The sequence below is a fragment of the Schistocerca serialis genome, chromosome 4, assembly GCF_023864345.2.
Source record: "Schistocerca serialis cubense isolate TAMUIC-IGC-003099 chromosome 4, iqSchSeri2.2, whole genome shotgun sequence".
NCBI classification, from domain to species: domain Eukaryota; kingdom Metazoa; phylum Arthropoda; class Insecta; order Orthoptera; family Acrididae; genus Schistocerca; species Schistocerca serialis.
In genome coordinates, this window is record NC_064641.1 from 847,507,939 (window position 1) to 847,527,974 (window position 20,036).

Sequence of the window (20,036 nt, forward strand, 5' to 3'; positions counted from 1 at the left end):
GAAGATAAAGGACAAGTGGCCAAGGGGTAGATCGAAGGACTAGTGGCTAAAACGACAGGAAGAAAGAATTCGGAAGACAGGACAGGAATGCACCTGAGTAGCAATAGACAGGCATTGGGGAAAGTGGGGGAGATGGAGGGGCTTGTGTTCTCAGCAACCTTGCCATTGGTGTGAAACTGTACAGGGAGGTGGTGCTGGTGCTGGTGCTGCTGCTCCTGCTGGTGGTGGTGGTAGCAATGGCAATGATTTACACGATAAGGTGATGTCAATTTGTAGAGCTGTGTAATGCGTCCAAGGATGATTTAACACTGCAAATAGCAGTAAACAGAAACATAGATAGGGCATGATGCTTCTGAATGTAACAAAAACATAGAGGAGATAATATTAGTAAAATATAAGAAGAAATTAAATTGAAATCAAGTCCTCCTCTACAGTCTATGCTACATGGTGTCACACTCCAAAGAAGCCCCACAAACATGTGTAGTAAGTGCTGAAAGTGCACTGTGTAATTTGTGATGTTTGACATGGCAATGCTGCACTCTGCAACATCATTTGACCCTTACAGTGTGTTTCCGTGTGTCACTGGCACTGGAGATAGGTGTTCAGTGTTCAGCATTTAGTGACAATGTATCACCATTCTGATGAAGAGCGTGTATTTAGTTTGAAATAATATTGGATTACTGATTCCATTAAGACATGTCTGCAAATGTTTGTTGTACAGTTTGGTGACCAGTATATACTGTCTAAATGCTGCATACATAACTTAGAGAAAAGATGGAGAGCAGTGGAATGGAGTTGGATATTACAGTGGGGTCAGCCACCATTATCAGAAGAAAAAGTTACTGCCATGAAGCAATGATTGTTGGCCTCTCCTGCAAAGTCTGTTTGACATTTATCTCAGGTATGTGGAATGTCACAGAGCCCATGTCACAGAGCTACGAAGAAAGCCGGGATGTGTCCATATAGGTTTATAGTTGTTCAGGAACTGAATGCCAATGACAAAGACAAACACAGGAACAAACCAAGCAACTTGCATGATTTATACGAGAATATCATCCATGAAGTCCAGGCAGTAACAGCAGAGATTCTGGCAGCAACATTAGAGAATCTGCAGCATTGTGTTCAACTGTGTCTACAATATGAAGCTGGTCACTTCCGGCACCTTTTGTGCTTCACCTTTATTTTTCCATGAACAAGGTGTGACATTTTCATTTCATTTCAGGATTTTTATGCAAAACATTTAAGTGTAATGTAAGCAAATGTACATTTGTGGGGCCATGGGACGTCTTTTGAGTAATTATGTATGCGCTATCACTTACACACATGCTCTCTCTCTCTCTCTCTCTCTCTCTCTCTCTCTCTCTCTCTCTCTCCCCCTCTCCCTCTCCCTCTCCCTCTCTCTCTCTCTGTGTTTGGGGGTGGGGGGGTCATATTTATATACATGCAATGTTATTTTCATAATATACAGTTGTGTGTGAAGACAATTTTTAAAATTTAATCTTGCAACAAGAAAAACAACCTTTTCTCATAAGTCGCCTTGTTTTCAGATCTGCTTTGAAACCAGATGCCCTGGTAAATCTTAAAAATGCAGAGAATCTATTGCATCTGAAAGAGTACAACACTTCTAGACCAACAGTTTTCTACTTCTTTGGCTATATAGAGGACCTCAGCAGCGATAATGTAAAGACAGTAATTGACGGTAAGAAGTAAAATAGTGCAAATTATTTAACCCTGGTATGGATATGAACATATTTTTAGTTTAATAATCACTTTAGCTTCCCATATTCATTAGTTGGCTTCTCATTAAGCATGAAATTTGTTTATTAATTTTTTATCCATTCATCATCTTGATGTGATGATAGGTATGTCAGCTACATGTACATGTGTTTCAAAAACATTTTGTATTCATAAAAACACTAATGAACCCAGCAGTGCTTCGTAACTGCTTAATATGTATGAGGACTTAGATATATGTCCTAATCTCCTTCACCCTGTCTTTATCCATTTCCAACCCCCCCCCCCCTCCCCCCTCCCTCTCTGCCGGAGGATCGCCGCTCTCTGGCTGGTTCGTGCTTGCCTACAAAGGGGCCCCAGCCTTTGCAGCATCTTTTCCCTTCCATGCTCCATGTCTCTTCTCTTGCTGTTCTTTCTTCCCTCCCTTGGGGAACATGTGTGGGCTGTTTTTGGAAATGTATTCTGCATTTTTGGTAGTCAATATCAGAATACTTTCCATTGTTTTTCATTCATTTTTTTCCCCATTCTTGCCCACCTTCTCCTATCGTTTCTCTGCTTTGGCATTTGAGGATCCTCTTTTTCATCTTCCTTTCTGTGCACTCCTGAAGGCCAGCCCATGCATCTGACACATAACAGGTGACCAGGTAATGTGTAATTCCCAGCCCTGGATCGACAGGTAGGGTTCACACATACCCCTGGTACAGGCCAGGTCCAGGGAAGGGTGATTGCCTGAGCAGATACTTTCCCAAATTGCCAATTGGTCCCTCTGTCAGGTGTTAAGGAGGTGTGAACAATCACCTAAGGCAGGTGCACCCCCTTCTGATGGTGGCCTCCAGTTGGAAGGAGCATGCCATCGGAGATGCTTGCCATCTACATCTACATGATTACTCTGCAATTCACATTTAAGTGCTTGGCAGAGGGTTCATCGAACCACAATCATACTATCTCTCTACCATTCCCCTCCCAAAAAGGGTGTGGGAAAAACGAACATCTAAACCTTTCTGTTCGAGCTCTGATTTCTCTTATTTTATTTTGATGATCATTCCTACCTATGTAGGTTGGGCTCAACAAAATATTCACGCATTCGGAAGAGAAAGTTGGTGACTGAAATTTCGTAAATAGATCTTGCTGCGACGAAAAACGTCTATGCTTTAATAACTTCCATCCCAACTTGCGTATCATATCCGCCACACTCTCTCCCCTATTACGTGATAATACAAAATGAGCTGCCCTTTTTTGCACTCTTTCGATGTCCTCCGTCAATCCCACCTGGTAAGGATCCCACACTGCGCAGCAATATTCTAACAGAGGATGAACGAGTGTAGTGAAAGCTGACTCTTTACTGGACTTGTTGCATCTTCTAAGTGTCCTGTCAATGAAACGCAACCTTTGGCTCGCCTTCCCCACAATATTATCTATGTGGTCTTTCCAACTGAAGTTGTTCGTAATTTAACACCCAGGTACTTAGTTGAATTGACAGCCTTGAGAATTGGACTATTTATCGAGTAATCGAATTCCAACGGATTTCTTTTGGAACTCATGTGGATCACCTCACACTTTTCGTTATTTAGTGTCAACTGCCCCCTGCCACACCATACAGCAATCTTTTCTAAATTGCTTTGCAACTGATACTGGTCTTCGGATGACCTTACTAGATGGTAAATTACAGCAACATCTGCGAACAACCTAAGAGAACTGCTCAGATTGTCACCCAGGTCATTTATATAGATCAGGAACAGCAGAGGTCCCAGGATGCTTCCCTGGGGAACACCTGATATCACTTCAATTTTACTTGATGATTTGCTGTCTATTACTATGATCTGTGACCTTCCTGGCAGGAAATCACGAATCCAGTCGCACAACTGAGACGATATCCCATAGGCCTGCAGCTTGATTAGAAGTCACTTGTGAGGAACAGTGTCAAAAGCTTTCCGGAAATCTAGAAATACGGAATCAACTTGAGATGCCCTGTCGATAGCGGCCATTACTTCGTGCGAATAGAGGGGTAGCTGCGTTGCACAAAAACAATGTTTTCTGGAACCATGCTGATTATGTATCAATAGATCGTTCCCTTTGAGGTGATTCATAATGTTTGAATACAATATATGCTCCAAAACCCTACTGCAAACTGACGTCAATGATATAGTTCTGTAGTTCGATGGATTACTCCTACAACGCTGGTGCGACCTGCGCAATTTTCCAATTTGTAGGTACACATCTATGGGGGAATTCTCACACTGAGCCAATCATCTTCACAGTCAATAGCTTCGAAACATAAATGGAAAGAGGCTAACAATTGAAAGACCCTCCTAGATGTAGTATGGTTCCTTGTGGTTTCATGTACTGAATGTGGCCAGTCCTTCACTACTAAATCCATTTACTATTCATAAAGGTGTTGATGGAGTTGCTCGCCTTGTGAAATCTTGCTCTTGTTTACGTAATGGCACTTTGCTTTTGGAGACGACTTCTGATTCTCAAGCACAACTGCTTGCAGCTTCATTCTTCCATGGCTATCCTGTTTGTGTTGAGGCTCATCGAATGCTGAATTTTTCCCATGGTGTTGCTTATCCTATGCTGCTTGACAGAGGCAGACATCCAAATGTACCTCTCTGATCAGGATGTCATTGCAGTCCATCAGGTGATGAAAAAAGTAGATGCCTCCTTAGTGTCCACATGCAATCTTTCTCACTTTTGTTAGAGTGGTTCTTCTGCCAAAGATTAAAGCAGCTTATGAAATTATCACAGTTCAGCCATATTTTCCAAACCCTATACACTGTTGCCATTGTCATTGTTACAATCACACTGGAGAGTCCTGTCAACACCCAGCCAAATGTGTAACTTGTGGTAGGGATGCCCACAAGGGCAATTATCTGCCTCCTTCTCCCCACTGCATTAACTGCAATGGTGCTTATGCTGCCTTCTCCTGCAATTGCCCCATGTATCTCGATGGGTGGGCTGTCCAGGAAATCTGGGTGAAGGAAAATGTTCCTTACCTGGTCACTAGGAAGTTGTTGGCTAGTCAGAAACCCTGCATTCAATCATCTGGCACTTACAGTACTGTTCTTGCTACATCTCGCTTCATGAAGAACATGGCGACACAGGCATGTGACCTCAAATTTAGCACCATGGATATGAAATCACTCAGTGTCATGGTAGCATTACCGTATCCTCCTCCAGCCATGCAATATGCCACCAGACTTTCACCTCATAGAGTGAAGTCACCAGCTACACAACCAGCAGGCCAGAAAGGACTGAAGGATTACTCCCCTGAAGATTTCCTATGTTCCTCCAGCCAACCAACATCTGAGTCTTCCTCTGCCAACTGGAAAGGCTCCAAGAAGTCAAAAAAAGGCAAACGGTCTTCTCCTTCACCCACTCGGAGATCCTCTTTGATGGTGTTGCCACATGATACCCTCACCTGGCCGACCTCCTTGTCACCGGTGTACACCACTACCTGTTTTTCTCCACAGGTCGACAGAGGGAGAATTCTGACCCTTCTGTACACCTCATGGAGCAGAATCCTCCTGCCTCTGGACCCTGTAGCAGCAAGTCTTCAATGACTGGTACTCGGCAGCTGCCGAGGTGACACCCCTTCATTTTTTCCTCATAAGGACTCTCCTCCAATGGAACACTTACGGTCTTTGATTCAACACAGTGGATTTATGGCTGCTCTTTGAATCACAGTGCCCAGTTGTTCTGTGCCTTCAGGAAACAAAATTGTGTCCTCATGATCATTTTGAGATCTCACATTTCTGCCAACTCTGTTTTGCCTTCCCCCCAAGGATGGCCATCCATCTCACGGGGGAGTCGTGCTGCTCATATGGAATGATGTTCATAGTCAACTCATCTCCCAGACTACCTGCTTTCAAGCTGTCACAGTTTGCCTTTTCTTTCCTCACTTAACCTGTTCCCTTTCTACCATTTACATCCCTCCGTCATTTGATGTTACCAGAGCAGACTTCCTCCAGCTTATTGGGCAAATCCCTCTCCTCTTTCTGCTGCTCAGTGACTTTAATGTGCAACAACCCCTTTGGGATTCTCCCAGAACCTGTCGAAGAGGTGCCCTCTTGGCTGACCTTCTCAATCGACTTAACCTCTCATACACATTGAGATTCTGAGCTGCTTCCACTATCACCCTGCCTTCACCCATTGGAAAAGAGCAGAGGAGGCTCAGGTGATACCCTTCTCTTCTCAGAATCACGAGTGCTGCAACGCCACCTTTACTATGAGGAAGCTAGATCATGCTCTCACTTCATCTCAATCCTCCACCCCAGGACTTGACGATGTTCACATTCAGATGTTCAGATGTTACAGAACCTTCCTCTCGTGGGCAAGCACTTTCTGCTTCATACATACAATCACATCTGGCAGAGGGCATGTTTCCCTGATGCTGGCATGAAGCCACTGCCATACTCATGCCTAAGCCAGGTTATGACAAACGCCTTCCTTCTAGCTACCACCCCATTTCTCGCACTAGCTGTGTTTGCAAGGTGATGGAACATATGATTCATGCCCAGCTGATATACGGGCTCAAGCCTCACAATTTACTAACCACCGCGCAGTGTGGATTTTGAGCATGCCAGTATGCAGTTGACCATCTCATCACTTTGTCCACCCAAATCATGAATGGTTTTCTGCGGAAATCCCAGACTGTGGCCACATTTTTCGATTTGGGGAAAGCCTATGACACCTGCTGGAGGATGGGTATCCTCTGTACTCTCTACATGTGGGACCTCCATGGTTGCCTGACCTGCTTCAAAAGACTGAGTTTTCAAGGTGTCTGTGGGTTCCACATTGTTGAACACCAGGAAAACGGTGTGCCTCAGGGTTCCACCCTGGGAGTCATCCTCTTTGCTATCACCATTAAGCCTATAATGACCTGTCTCCTGCCAGGCATCTCTGGCTCCCTTTTTGCCATCTATTGCAGATCTCCGTGGACCTGTCTCTAGGAGTAGCATCTTCAGCAGTGTCTCGATTATCTTTACACATGGAGCATTGACAATGGCTTTAGTTTTTCCACTGACAAAACCGTTTGTATGAATTTTTGGTGGTGCAGTTGGTTCCTTCCACAGTCCTTACATCTCGGGCCTGGTGGTCTTCTGTTCACTGAAAATACAAAATTTCTGGGGCTCATACTCAATAGGAAATTTTCTTGATCCTCCCACATCTTAACTGGCAGTCCATTGTACATAGTCCCTCAGTGTCCTGTGTGTCCTCAGTGGTACTTCCTGAGGAACATATCAAATGACCCTTCTCCATTTGTACCGCTCCCTTGCTCATTCGAAACTAGACTATGGGTATTTCATTTATATATCTGCATGTCCACCCCTCTTACTCTGTCTCAATACTATCCACCATTGTGGCATCAAATTGGCCACTGGCGCCTTTTACATTAGCCCAGGTGAGAGTCTGTATGCAGAAGCTACCGAACTACTGCTGTCCTACTGCTGTGACTTTCTGCTCAGCAGATATGCATGCCATTTGTCTGCCACGCATGACCACCCATTCTATGCCTCCTTCATTGATGACTTCTTTGATCACCAGTATGGAGTGCATCCCTCTTCTCTGTTACCTCCTGGAGTTCGCTTTCAGCTCTCGCTCCGGCAGCTTAACTTCACGCTACCTGGAGCTTTCCCTGTGGGTGTAAACTCTTCACTACCTTGGCTTCATGTGGTGGCCCATGTTCATTCACTCCCTAAGGACACTACTCCAGCCTTGGTCTATCACCTTCAGTTTCACGACCTTCGCACGGAACTTTGTGATAATGCCTTTGTGTACACTGATGGCTCTCAGACTGACCATGACCTCGGGTGTGCCTACGTCACTGGTGCCAACGTTTTTTGGTATCAGCTTCCGGAACACTGCTCAGTATTTACAGCAGAGCTCTTTTCCCTGTATCAGGCCATGCGGTACATCTGTTGTCACAGGTTTTTCGATTGCGTTATCTGCTCAGACTCTCTCAGTGCCCTTCAAAGCCTCTGTGTCCTGTACACATCCCATCCCTTAGGGCTATGGGTCCAGGAAAGCTGTCACTTGCTCACTTTTGATGGAGCCACTGGGATGTTTATGTGGGTTCCTGGCCATGCCGGTCTGACAGGAAACAAGGCTGCTGACACTGCAGCCAAGGCTGCAGTCCTCATACATCAGCCCGGTAGTTCTTACATTCCCTCCAACACTCTCTGTGTTGCCATCTGTCAGCAGATAGTGTCACTTTGGCATCACCACTGGGCCTCCGTTCATGGGAACAAGCTCCGGATTTTTAAGCCTCTCCCAGTGGCTTTGATGAGCTCCTCTGGGCCTTCTCACTGCAAGGAGATCATCTTAATTAGATTGTGTATTGGGCATTATTTTTTTAGCTATAGCCATTTGTTAAGTGGTGCTACCCCAACACTTGGTGCACATTGTGCTCCATGTTTGATGGTCCACCATTTCCTGATGGAATGCCCCTTTTGTAACTGCTTATGTTCACGTTTGTATTTGCTATCTGAGTTATCGGCTCTCTTAGCGAAAGAAGCACGGGCTGTCAACCGCGTTTTACTTTTTATTCATTGTAGTGATATGGTGAAGGCCATTAATTTTTAGTTCTTGACCTCCATTTCTCTATGGCATATTTTATAGACCTTTCTCCATGTCCCTGTTTTTTGCTGTCATCTCTCCCATCAATTGGGATTGATGTGTTGTTGTTTTTAGCTCCTCTATTTGTCTTCGTGTTCTACAGTTTTGACATGGGTGCGTATGACCCTAGTTGTTTTTGCACCCTAAAACAAAACAAACAGACAGGCAGTCAGCACAGTTCAGTCTTTGGAGGCACTGTGATTCTCCTGGTGCTCACCAATTACATGAAAAGAAACAGAAAACAATTTTTTGTAGTTATGAAAGAAATATATATCTAATTTAAAGTATAATGAAGCTTTATGAAATTTCAACATTATGTGAATATTGCAATGGGCAATTGCCTATCAGGGCTACTTGCATACATTTTCATGAATAACTTAGAAACAAATTTATTCATAAATAACCCCTTAGTGACACAGATAATTGTTGTTTATAAATGTTATGTTGATTTTGGTACTCAGATGAGCAGACACAGTTTTAGGAGCCCTCTAATCTGTATTTAATCAAGAAAATGAGAAAATAAAGTATACCCCAGAGAAGGAAGTAGGTCAACAGCTACATCTCTTGGAATTAGTGGTTGCTAGAAAAGAAGATAAAATTGGTTTTCCCATCTACCATAAGCCAATGCAGTCAGATACAATAAAAGGACAGATTCCAAAATCTTTCACAACCTAAAAAGCATTCTTCCATGTTATGGCAGCACGTCTTAGTAAATCACTGCTTGAACACAGAGATACAGTGAGAATTTAGTATCCTCAAACAACTGGCAGTAGCTAATAGCTGTAGGAGTTAGTAAAATTTGCATTTCCTTAATGAAAAATAGGAGAGAGAATGGTTACAAAAAATCTTCAAAAACATAAACATACCAAACCACAAAAAAAGGAAAAGATTTATTACTTTGCAGTAACAAGGTCTGCTTACTAAGAAATTAGCACCTGCCTTCCCTAAGAATTTCAGAATAGCTTTTTGGACAGCAGGGCACTTGGGATACAGGTGAAACATATTAATAAAAGGGCAAAATAAGTAATAGAATACAATGTGCCAGGTGTGTATAAATTGAAATGGATTCATCTGATCAGCTATATAATGGCCAAACACAAGCCACTAGCAGCTTCTATGAGCTCACTTCGACACAGTCATAACATGGACCTTCAATATCCCACATATTGATCTAGGGAGCTATCATTTCTTGTCTCTGTGAAGTTGTTGACACTGGAATAAGCATTACTGTTTTATAGAAATATAATAATACAAGTTATGATAATTGTATGTGTGTGCACTGGTGGAAATGTATGTTAACTTCTACAATGAAGGTATGTAACGTTAATGACACTAATGTGAGCTGTTCAGTTTTTCTGGAATGTAAAAAAAAAAAAAGTTTAAAACAATTTTTTAAAAGTTATGTTAACAATTATGTATTTTTTGTAAGCTATTGTTTGATAATGGACAATGTATGAAGCATGTTCATAAAGTTAGATCTCCAATTATTTTTTCACAAAGGAAACATGATTAATGGCAATGAATGTTAATTTGATGGAAAGGCTGAACTTTCAGCTACCTTTTGATGTAATCACTGTTGCAATCAATGAACATTGGCATGTGCTGTGGCATTTTTTGTATGCCCTTGTCATAGAACTCTGCCAGCACATTGTGTAGGTAGCACTCAGTCTGGGTTTTCAGTTCATGGCTTCAACGAATTAGAATGGTGCCACTGATGAGACTTCTTTTTAGCTTCATTTGTTGTGTAGCATAACTGGGTTTCATTGCCAGTGACAAATGAATCTAAAAATTACTCACCCTGTTCCCCATAGCACTCCAATAACCATTGGGCCACTTCATCATGCTGCTATTTATGGTCTTTGGTGAACATTTTGGGGGTCCGCATTGCACAGATCTTGTGACAATACAAATTTTCAGGTAAAATACTGTCAGTTGTGCTCTTTCTGAGTTCAGGGATCTTTTTACACAGCTTGTGAACTGTCACATGCTGATCAAGCATTACTTTCTGCACTTTTGCAATTGTTTTGGTCAAAACTGAGGGCCAACCAGAATTCTGTTCATCATGGACATCTGTACATCCATCCTTGAACTCCATTTCACTTTTACACGTTTTTAACATCCATACACTGTGTCCCACAGACATCATGCTGGGCACAATTTGCAGCTGGTGGGAGAAATGAAGAGGAGCTCCATCGTGAACAGCTAGAGCATGCACAGATGTACATCAGTCGGAATGGTAATTACATGACAGCAACTCAGCCTCCACTGCACAGCCTTTTACATCGGTATGACAACAACTAAACTGGCTGAGCGCATGAACGGACACAGATGAACTGTCCGCCTAGGAGATGTCCAATACCCAGTAGCGGAGCATGCCCTCCAGCATAATTCTAGGGACCTAGGAACCTGCTACATTGTATGTGCCATTTGGCTTCTCCCACCCAACACCAGTCCCTCTGAACTGCGGAGATGGGAACTTGCACTCCAACACATCCTTTCATCCCGCCATCCCCCTGGACTGAACCTACATTAAACCACCTCACTCCCATTTACTCTTCAGTCTTCTCCTCTTTCCGTTTCCTCTTTAGCCATTCGTGCATCTTTTCATCCTACATAGTTGTGTTTATCTTTATACTATATACCTCTTTACTTCTGTATGCATCCTCTTTGGTTTGAAGCTGGCACAGTACTTACAGTAGAATATCTTTGGCTTCCCTCTGACAACCATGCCTCCATCCTTGCTACCCTCCCTGTTTTCCTTTCCCTGTTGCTTCGTAACCTGGGTTGAGAATACTGAATCTACTTTCCCTTCTTCCCTTTCTTTCCCCTCTCTCCTCCCTGATGAAGGAACATTTGTTTCGAAAGCTAGGAACGTAAATTTTTGGTTCTGTTTTTTGTGTATCAATTGGCTGTACTGAGCTGAGGTAAGTACTGGCCAGCCCCTCTATCTCTTTGTTTGTATTTGTTTAACATCTTTATATGAGATTTTCCATTAATCATTTAAATAGTTATTTGTCTTAGATTAAGGAAAGTTGAAACAAAATGTATTACTGCATCCGAGACCAAAAGAGAGGATTAAATGTATATGAAAAGAAAGGTTAGTGGACCAATGAGTGCGTTCACAACATCAGTGACAGAGAGCTGTGTTGATGGAAAGCAGCCAAGACAGGGATCATGAGGAGATGTCAGTTTCGTTAAGACTGCTCGTGTGGAAATCCAGAGTGAAACCCTAGCCCTTGGTGAGCTGCAGCGTTACGGCCCTTGAAGTTTCAACAGCAGCCTAGTAGAAGATCAAAATGCAGCATCATTGCGGCAGGACTTTTGGGCACAAATGTAACAATAGGTGTTTCACACTCGTTGGAAAATGACAGTGGAGCAGTGAGGCAACACCAGTTGGCTTAGGCAAATCAGCCAGTTAAACATGTTGAAAAGTTTTTATGGTAGTCATTCAAATGTTTTTTGGTGATATGCTCTATTTCGTCACGGCAGAGAGGACATTAAGAACACACCATGAGCATCAAAGTGGCAAACAAGTCACACAGACAGAAAATGTGCAAAAAATTGCTGAAATCATTGCATCAGTTTGATGTGTTTCTTTACAACTTATCGAGAACCTGTCAGAAATACCGAAAACTCTTGTGCACAAAAGTTTGGCAAAAGAAAAGTCTGTGCATGGTTTGTGTAGCACCCGCTTTCAGACAATGAAAAACATGGCTGAGTAAAACCCTACAAAGACCCCTGCAAGTGATCCAAAGTGATATTTATTGCACAAAATTTATTGTAACTTTTAACAAGACGTGGTGTTTCCAATACAAGTCCCTTAGAAAGTGGCAGCATGAAGCATGGTTGAGCTCACAGAAGCTGAAATCAAAGAAAGTGTGCTTGTAAAAGAGTCATATGAAGACAATGCTAACAGCTTTTTTTCTTCAATTGTAAAGGAATCAGGAGTTTGTACCAGAAGGGCAATTGTTAATTCTGAGTACTATCTCAGTGTCCTCCATTGTGTATGCGTCAAAAATTTTTTAATTTGACATGAATGCCAAGAGGCAGGTTCCTGGTTGTTCCTCCAGACCGTATCCACATATACAACTGGATATATCTGCAAAATTACTGTACGACACACAGTTCAGGAGATGTGATGTCACAAATGCACTAAAAACTGGCTTTTCTTAGAATTCAGTGCAAATTACCCACATTAAACTCACCTACTGTTAGTGAGGGCGCTTACTAATGTATTTAAGACATTAACTCTTTTGTTAAGTAATCAAATGTTTGAAGCTGTTTTATACATGAGATTTTGATTCTTTAAAAGGTCGGTGGTGAGGGATTACAGGTTATCAGTAGTACAAAATTTGATTAGTTCTGCTGAGAAATTTGTTGGTAACATAGAAGGAATGAAACACCAATAAATCTATTAGTTTCCTTCTAAACTGAACTTTATTAACTGCTGAATTTTTCATTCATGTTGGTGAGTTACTGGAAATTTGTTGTCTGAAAGATGTCAGTTGTTTAGAAACAACACAAATGACTCTAAATCTCTGTGTAGATTATGCTTAGGTCTAATATTCATTCCACGAACTGAACTGTTCTGGTTTGAAAAAGAGATGTATTATTTATGACAAATTTCATTAAGAGATAAATAGATTGTGCAGCGGTAGTTAATATTCACAGTTCCTTGAATAGATCCTGCAGTATGTTCTTAAGTTCACACCACAAATAATTTGTATTACTCATTTTTAACTCAGTAAACTTTAGTTTGGCTTGTTGAATTAGAATGATCTCATATTATGAAATTGAAATTGTGCAATGCAAAGGCTGACAAGCCTGGCATTGCCTGGATATTCATGTTGCCAATTTTCTATTACAAATGAAACAAAAAAAATTAACTGTGTTTGTTGTGTAATATCAAAAAAATTTCATTTCCATGTAGTCATGAAAACGCCTTTGAAATTATGCAGTAGACTCGATGTGAGATGAAGACTCGGTGTGACATGACACAAGACAGTTTCTGAATACTGGACGCTGTTGATTCGCATGTATACAACATGATTTTGTGAACATCTCCATGGCAATGCCTCTTCATAACTCTGTAGGTGGCTATTGTTATCACCTGTAGCCATTTGAATTTCAACAGCTGTCAAAAGCACTGCTACAGGTGTCAGGTATTTCCTTAAGTGGACTCAAATGTATGAGTGTCTTGGTAGTAAAGAATAAATGTATTAAAACTTCATGCATGGTGTGGCATTTTTTCATGCATCTCAGTATTTATGAGATCATACTCTTGAACTATGAGTCGCATGATGATACATTTGTGTAAGTACATTCAGTGGTATGTGTTGATGCTGTCTATTAAATATGTTGCAAGTAGAGTTAGTGGCAAAGAAATAATAAATTTAAATGTCATGCATGATGCAGTGGTTTTTCATGCATCTCATTGTTTATGACATCATATCTCCTGAATTATGACAAGTTGGTGGTTCTTATCCCTACAGAAACTCTTGCCTGCAGTAGGAGGTATGCGTACCAAGCCTGGTTGAAATCGGTCCAGTGATTTAGAACAAGATGTGATATAACCTATGTCTAACAGCATCTGAATTACAAATAAAGCTTTGTGTAAGGTGCTTACACATTTCTGTGGTATGTTCTTCTGAATTTTATTAACTATCAAGTTATAATCCCAAGGATTCAATGATGTCATCTTTTGTCTGTTTGTCATCATATTTTTGACATATACTGGGAGAAAACCTCTTACAGCCTTGTAAAACACTGCAGTTTTATATTCCTGTCAGTTTATGTTCAACTATATTTAAAATGTTATATGAGTCAGTAGATAATAAGTGTACTGCTTTAGAGTGATGTGTGTGTTTGATGTTGACAGCATACTTGAAACGTGGTGATCACAACATTGTTATTGTTGACTGGAGTGAAACCACAAAAATTCGACCCTATCCACTCAGTATTTTGAAGCTGTCAGCATCAGCAGATGAAGTTTCTGAGGCTCTGATAACACTGCTTGATTCAGGTCTCCAAAGAAATCTTACACACTTGCTGGGTCACAGCATGGGGGCTCCTCAGTGTGCTGGTCTCGTTGGTGATCGCCTTTCTAAGACCCACAAACTTCCTCGAATCACAGGTCAGCTTCCAATTTTACTTCCTATGTGTACCTTAAAGAAGTGGAAAGATAAATTATGTTATGCATTGTGCTGTTCACAGAAATATTTTAAGGTTGATGTATCATACATGAATATGAGACATATCAATGTTACATGAAAACTAAAATTGGTAAATAATGAAAAGATCACCAAAAGCCAGTAAAAAGATGTGTGCTTGCTTGCGTGAACATGTGTGTTTATGTGTGTTTCTTTTCGAAAGAAGGCTTTGTAATTATTTAACAGTTAGATTAATTGTACATTCAATACATGCCTCACAGAAACATGAAACAGTTATGTATGCCATGTTCTTAGAACCGACTATATTGGGTACTGAAGATGAAGTGGGAAACAGCAATGACACAGAAACATGATACAAGTAGTGAGCAGGCTGAAAATATAGTGTTGCAGATCTGGAGAGATGCATAAGGAATCTGCTGCAGACAAATGTAACACTTTTATCTGGGCAAGGATATAGTTTCAATGTCATAATATAAGGTTGTCACAGGTATAGATTTTCCCTTGCCCTCACACAATCTATCCACCCATTCATGAACTTTCACTCATTCATCCAATGTGTTCTGTCAGTCTCACCATGAAGGATAGCCTTCAGTGAAGTGGAACGAATAAAGTCACACTTTAACAGGAGGTAGCTACCACTGCTAACTAGTTCTGTAAAATGTACCGAAAACAAATTATGAGCACTGCTAACCAGCTCAAATTAATAATTCTGCTGATTATTTGCAGATTACTTTTGTGTAAGGAAAAAACAGCTACTTTGAAGAAAGATAAAGCTAACTCCTCCTATACTACTCAGCTGCTGTTACTGCCTGATACTGCAGATTTGAATTTTACACAGACCACTATTAGCTGTCTATAAACTGTCAAAATCAGGATCTATATTATACAAATATTAGAGTTAGTCAGAATTTACATTCTTGAGTCCAAGTATTCACATGAATTATAGGAGGAGTGGCTAATGAGATTATGTTTTATTTTGTGTTTAAATATTTGGGAATTTTCATTTTACTATCTGATGTTCACAGGCAACGTGACTTCTGGACCAGAATCTAAAATACCACTCCACTCCAAACCATAGGTTATACGGAAATTATTTCTACTTCTCGTATTGTTTTTTTTAATTTCTGAGTTTGTTCTAAATTCGTTTTATTTATTAACCATAAATACCATTATAGGATATGCAGGGAGTTGACAAAAATATGGAAACACCATGAGAAAAGCATTCTTGAACATAAATGCAGATGCTAGCCAAGCCTGCAGATTGCACTACTGTATTTGATTACAAGTGACACTTGTGCAATGTCCTCAATACACTGTGATTGACAGTCGTGCTCAGAACAGTGGCCTGTGTAGTACAGTGCATTATGTTGAAGCTATGCAAATTCAAATGTGGGCAAATTGTTGGTGCTCATATGGTAGGTGCTTCGATAGCCAAGGTAGCCGAAGTGTTTGGTGTTTCAAGTGGCAACATATGGACGATTTGTACCACATACAGAGAAAGCAGAAAAACATCATCTCCTAAGCCACAACATGGATGAAATTACGTGTTGAATGATTGACAGATGGTCACTGAAGAGGACTGTGATGAAAATAAGAGGATGGCAGCTGCAGAAGTCACTATGGACCTGCAGGGTGAGATGAAATTCCAATACCACTCACCAGTGATGCAACTGCCCATAATATGAAACTGTGGTGCTGAAGCCATAAAACCTGTAGTATGGAGCAATGGAAGAAAGTTATTCATTGAGATGGGGTTTGGCAATGATTTGGGCAAACATATTGTGATATTCCATGGGCCCCACAGTTATTCTGCAAGGTCGCATTACTGCCAAGAACTGTGTGATTATTTTGGCTTATCAGTCCCATTCTATCGTACAACATTTGTTTGTCAATAGTGATGCTGTGTTGAAGATATCATAGCTCTTGTCGGGGGGGATTTTGCAAGTGCAAGTATTAAATGTTGCATCTCTCCTGGCCATCACAGACACCAGATCTCAATATTATTGAGCCTTTGTGGTCTTTCTTGGAGAGAAGGGTGTCAGACCACTATCCAACTCTGTCATCATTACCTGGAATTGCCACTATTTTGGAGGGGAAGTGGTATAAGTTTCCCTTGGAAACCATACAGGACCTGCATTTACTCATTCCAAGATGACTGGAAGCTGCTTTAAAAACCATCAGTTTTCCTGTGCTGTGTTTTGGTCTTTCTGTATTTTTGTCCATCCCCTGCATGTATTGGCATGTAAGAGTAAAAATTCCTTGCTCCTTGGAAAGGCTTCTACATGATGTCCAGTTAGCAACTTTACATAATATTATAATTAGAAATCTTTGTAACATAAACACTTAGCTGTAATACCCCAGAAGATAATGCTATATGATAGAATTAAGTGAAAGTATGTAAAGTATGCTAGCAGTGTTTTCTGAAGGACAAAACAATGGGAAAGCTCTCAAAAGTGCAAAGTGGGCAGAACAGAGATTTTCATTAACATATTCACATGCTGATGTCTCCTTAGTTTATTATCCATATGAACAACCAGGAATCTTGTGTCTGGAACACCGGCCAGTGTACGCCCATTGACCTGGTACCTGTCAGTCGTTTTTATTTGTTTGGGGTTTCATAATCTGAGGTTTTTCAAGATTAAGGATTAAGGTTTAGGTTGTCAACCAGTTGTAATCCTTTGGTATTATCCATCTGGTTTTGTCTGGTATGGACGTGTGTGGACCGTATATCGATATACTGTCAGTCTTGGTGGTCTAGTTGTAAAGTGAAAGCCTGGACAACAGAAGTTCACAGGATTGAATCTCACTCATTTTTTTAACTTTTTCAGTCTGCTTCACCTGTTAATGATGTCAAGATATGCCATAAACAACACTTGGTTCTGTTTCCACATTAAACTGTAGTCTCCTTTCCACAATAAGATTACTGGGGTAGGTTAGGTGTATGGAAATCATCAAAATAGTGTCCAGTTGAAAGACTTGTGCAGGCAGTTGAACATTCCTCATGAGGGACACACTGCCAATTGTGCCATATGACTATTTATTTATCACTATACTTGTGTCACTAGGAGATGTTACAGTTTCTGAAGAGTCCTCCAATGTCCCCAGCTAATCATTTATGTAAACCAAGATCCAATGTTTCTTTACTCTGAATTTAGTCTCATTCCTGTTGAATCATTTGTAATGTAACTCACTGTTTATGTTGTTGACATATGACTCTGCCCACACATGAAGAAGGCCTTTAATGCCAAACAATTTTAGTTCCGCTACAGTCATGTCGCATGAGGAGAGTCCTGACAGTTAGCAGTGTTGTTACCAGCTTTCAGTTGCATAACACTAATGGCTGCAGGTGAAAACCATAATCATCGATATAGCTGCAACAACACTGAAGTGTTGTCACAGAGGTATTTAAAAAAATTGTGTTCTGTGAGTGATGAGGAAGTTGTGCAAATCTGCTGTGCCCAGCTCATTGCAGCTGTCAAGGATCTTCTTATGTAGACTCATCTGCAGCTGAATGTTATGAGCCACACAGTCGAAGGTTTTGTCAATATCACAGAAAAATCCAAAGGGTAATTTTTGCTGTTCCATTCTACTAGATTTGAGTTTGTGAGATCATTTATGGCATTCCTAGCAGAGAAGCCTTTATGGAAGCCAAACTGAGCTGTTGTTAAAAGGTTATTCTCAGAAAGATGGAGCAGTGTTCTGTTGTAACCTACTTTCTCAAAAACGTTTGAGCCCACAGGAAGGAGTGAGACCAATCCATAATTAGGGATCAGTTGCTTATCTCCACTTTGTGTATTGATGTCATTACTGCATACTTCAGTCTTCCAGGAAATACTCAGACTGACTACAAAGGTAACAGAAGGGTGGCAGTATCAATTCAGTACAAGATTTTATTGCTTTGGTTGAGGTGCAGTCATAGACAAAGGAATTACTACTTTTTAATGAACTACCTGATTAAAATTAGATGATGTAAGTGTGAAGAACATTAATTAGTACAGTAATAGTTTGTATTCTGTGTCAACAAAACTAAGTTTCTGTGATGTCTTTCACTTATTTTCATATTCCTTGACTCATTGCATATCCTTGAAGGATCTCTTTCTTTATGGGATCTGTGGAACACAAAGGAATGAATGAATGAATGAATGAGTAATGAATTTTGTGATCTCTCTAACAGATGAGTTGGCAGACAAATGTCTAGTGTGGAATATACATTATCTGTCTGAGTAAGATTCACTGAATTTAGTTGCCAATGATTTTAATTTTGTACAATATTTGACACTGCTACTGTCATCTGGGAGCTCGGTATCATTTGCCATGCCAAGATTGTTTTGTGCCTAATAAGCTCCAAATTGTCCCATTTTTGTTGAAATTTTAAAATTTTTGTGTGTAGTGCATGGTTCTTGCCTTTTTCATGATGCAATGAAGAATTTTGCAATTAGACTTATAGTGAAGTCGTGATTAGAGCTATTCTTTTGAATTAAATAAAGCTCCCTCTTCCTAGCACACGATATTTTGAACCCAGATATTACTCACACTTTTTCTCAATTTTCACTGTAAATATCCCTGAAAACTGTATTCAATGTAAGAATATTTTTGTGGAAGAATTAAATTTCTCATTTACTCTGTGTTCTTGGTAAAAATTTTCTCATTTTTCATCTTGTGAATTCTCTCTGAATAGTGCATGTGAGTCAGCATTCACAATTGTGTGAAATTTTACATTTCCTTTCATAGTTAAATCTGATCAGTGGGGATGTGTTATTGCTACATGCGACCATTTAAACCATTTATTATGTGGCTCATGTCTATTTAATGAAAAATGGATGGATTTAGAAATGATCAATTGCTTTTGCACTTTATCCTATTCTTGTTGGGAGTGGTGTTATGGGGATAAGACCAAAGCTGCACATAACTGCCCTTAACCCGAACTGAAATGTTTATTGAAATCTCCACACACAATCACTTTCCAGTTGTTTCTGCTAAGTCTTATTACTATCCCCTCCAAGCACTTATTAACCCTCGAATGGGTGCACTGTTGTAAAAAGTACCACAACAGCAGTTTTTATGCCTAATCGGTGACTTGACCTTGAGCTATTGCACCATTGCTGCCATGTATTCCAGTGTTGATGTTTTCTCGACAATGTTAAAATAGCTTCAGTTCATTTGGTTAGCTTTCTCAGTTTGTTTTGAGAATTGTAAGCAAAGACATGTCGAATGTTGTAAAAAGTACAATGTATGCCTGCTGGTGTGACAGTTGCAGACTATGATCCAGCAGTCAATGTCTACATCTACATCTACATCTACATGATTACTCTGCAATTCACATTTAAGTGCTTGGCAGAGGGTTCATCGAACCACATTCATACTATCTCTCTACCATTCCACTCCCAAAAAGGGTGTGAGAAAAATGAACACCTAAACCTTTCTGTTCGAGCTCTGATTTCTCTTATTTTATTTTGATGATCATTCCTACCTATGTAGGTTGGGCTCAACAAAATATTCAAGGAGGTGTGAACAATC

General features: G+C 40.5%; 1 protein-coding gene across 1 annotated transcript in view; it reads left to right on the top strand.

Annotated features, from left to right (window-relative positions):
- LOC126474806 (pancreatic lipase-related protein 2-like) overlaps positions 1-20,036 on the top strand; it is a 74,840-nt gene that overhangs the window by 27,267 nt on the left and 27,537 nt on the right. The window contains exon 3 of the mRNA XM_050102278.1: positions 1,548-1,699. Coding sequence (XP_049958235.1) covers positions 1,548-1,699 — 152 coding nt within the window. The remainder of the gene's footprint in view (positions 1-1,547; positions 1,700-20,036) is intronic.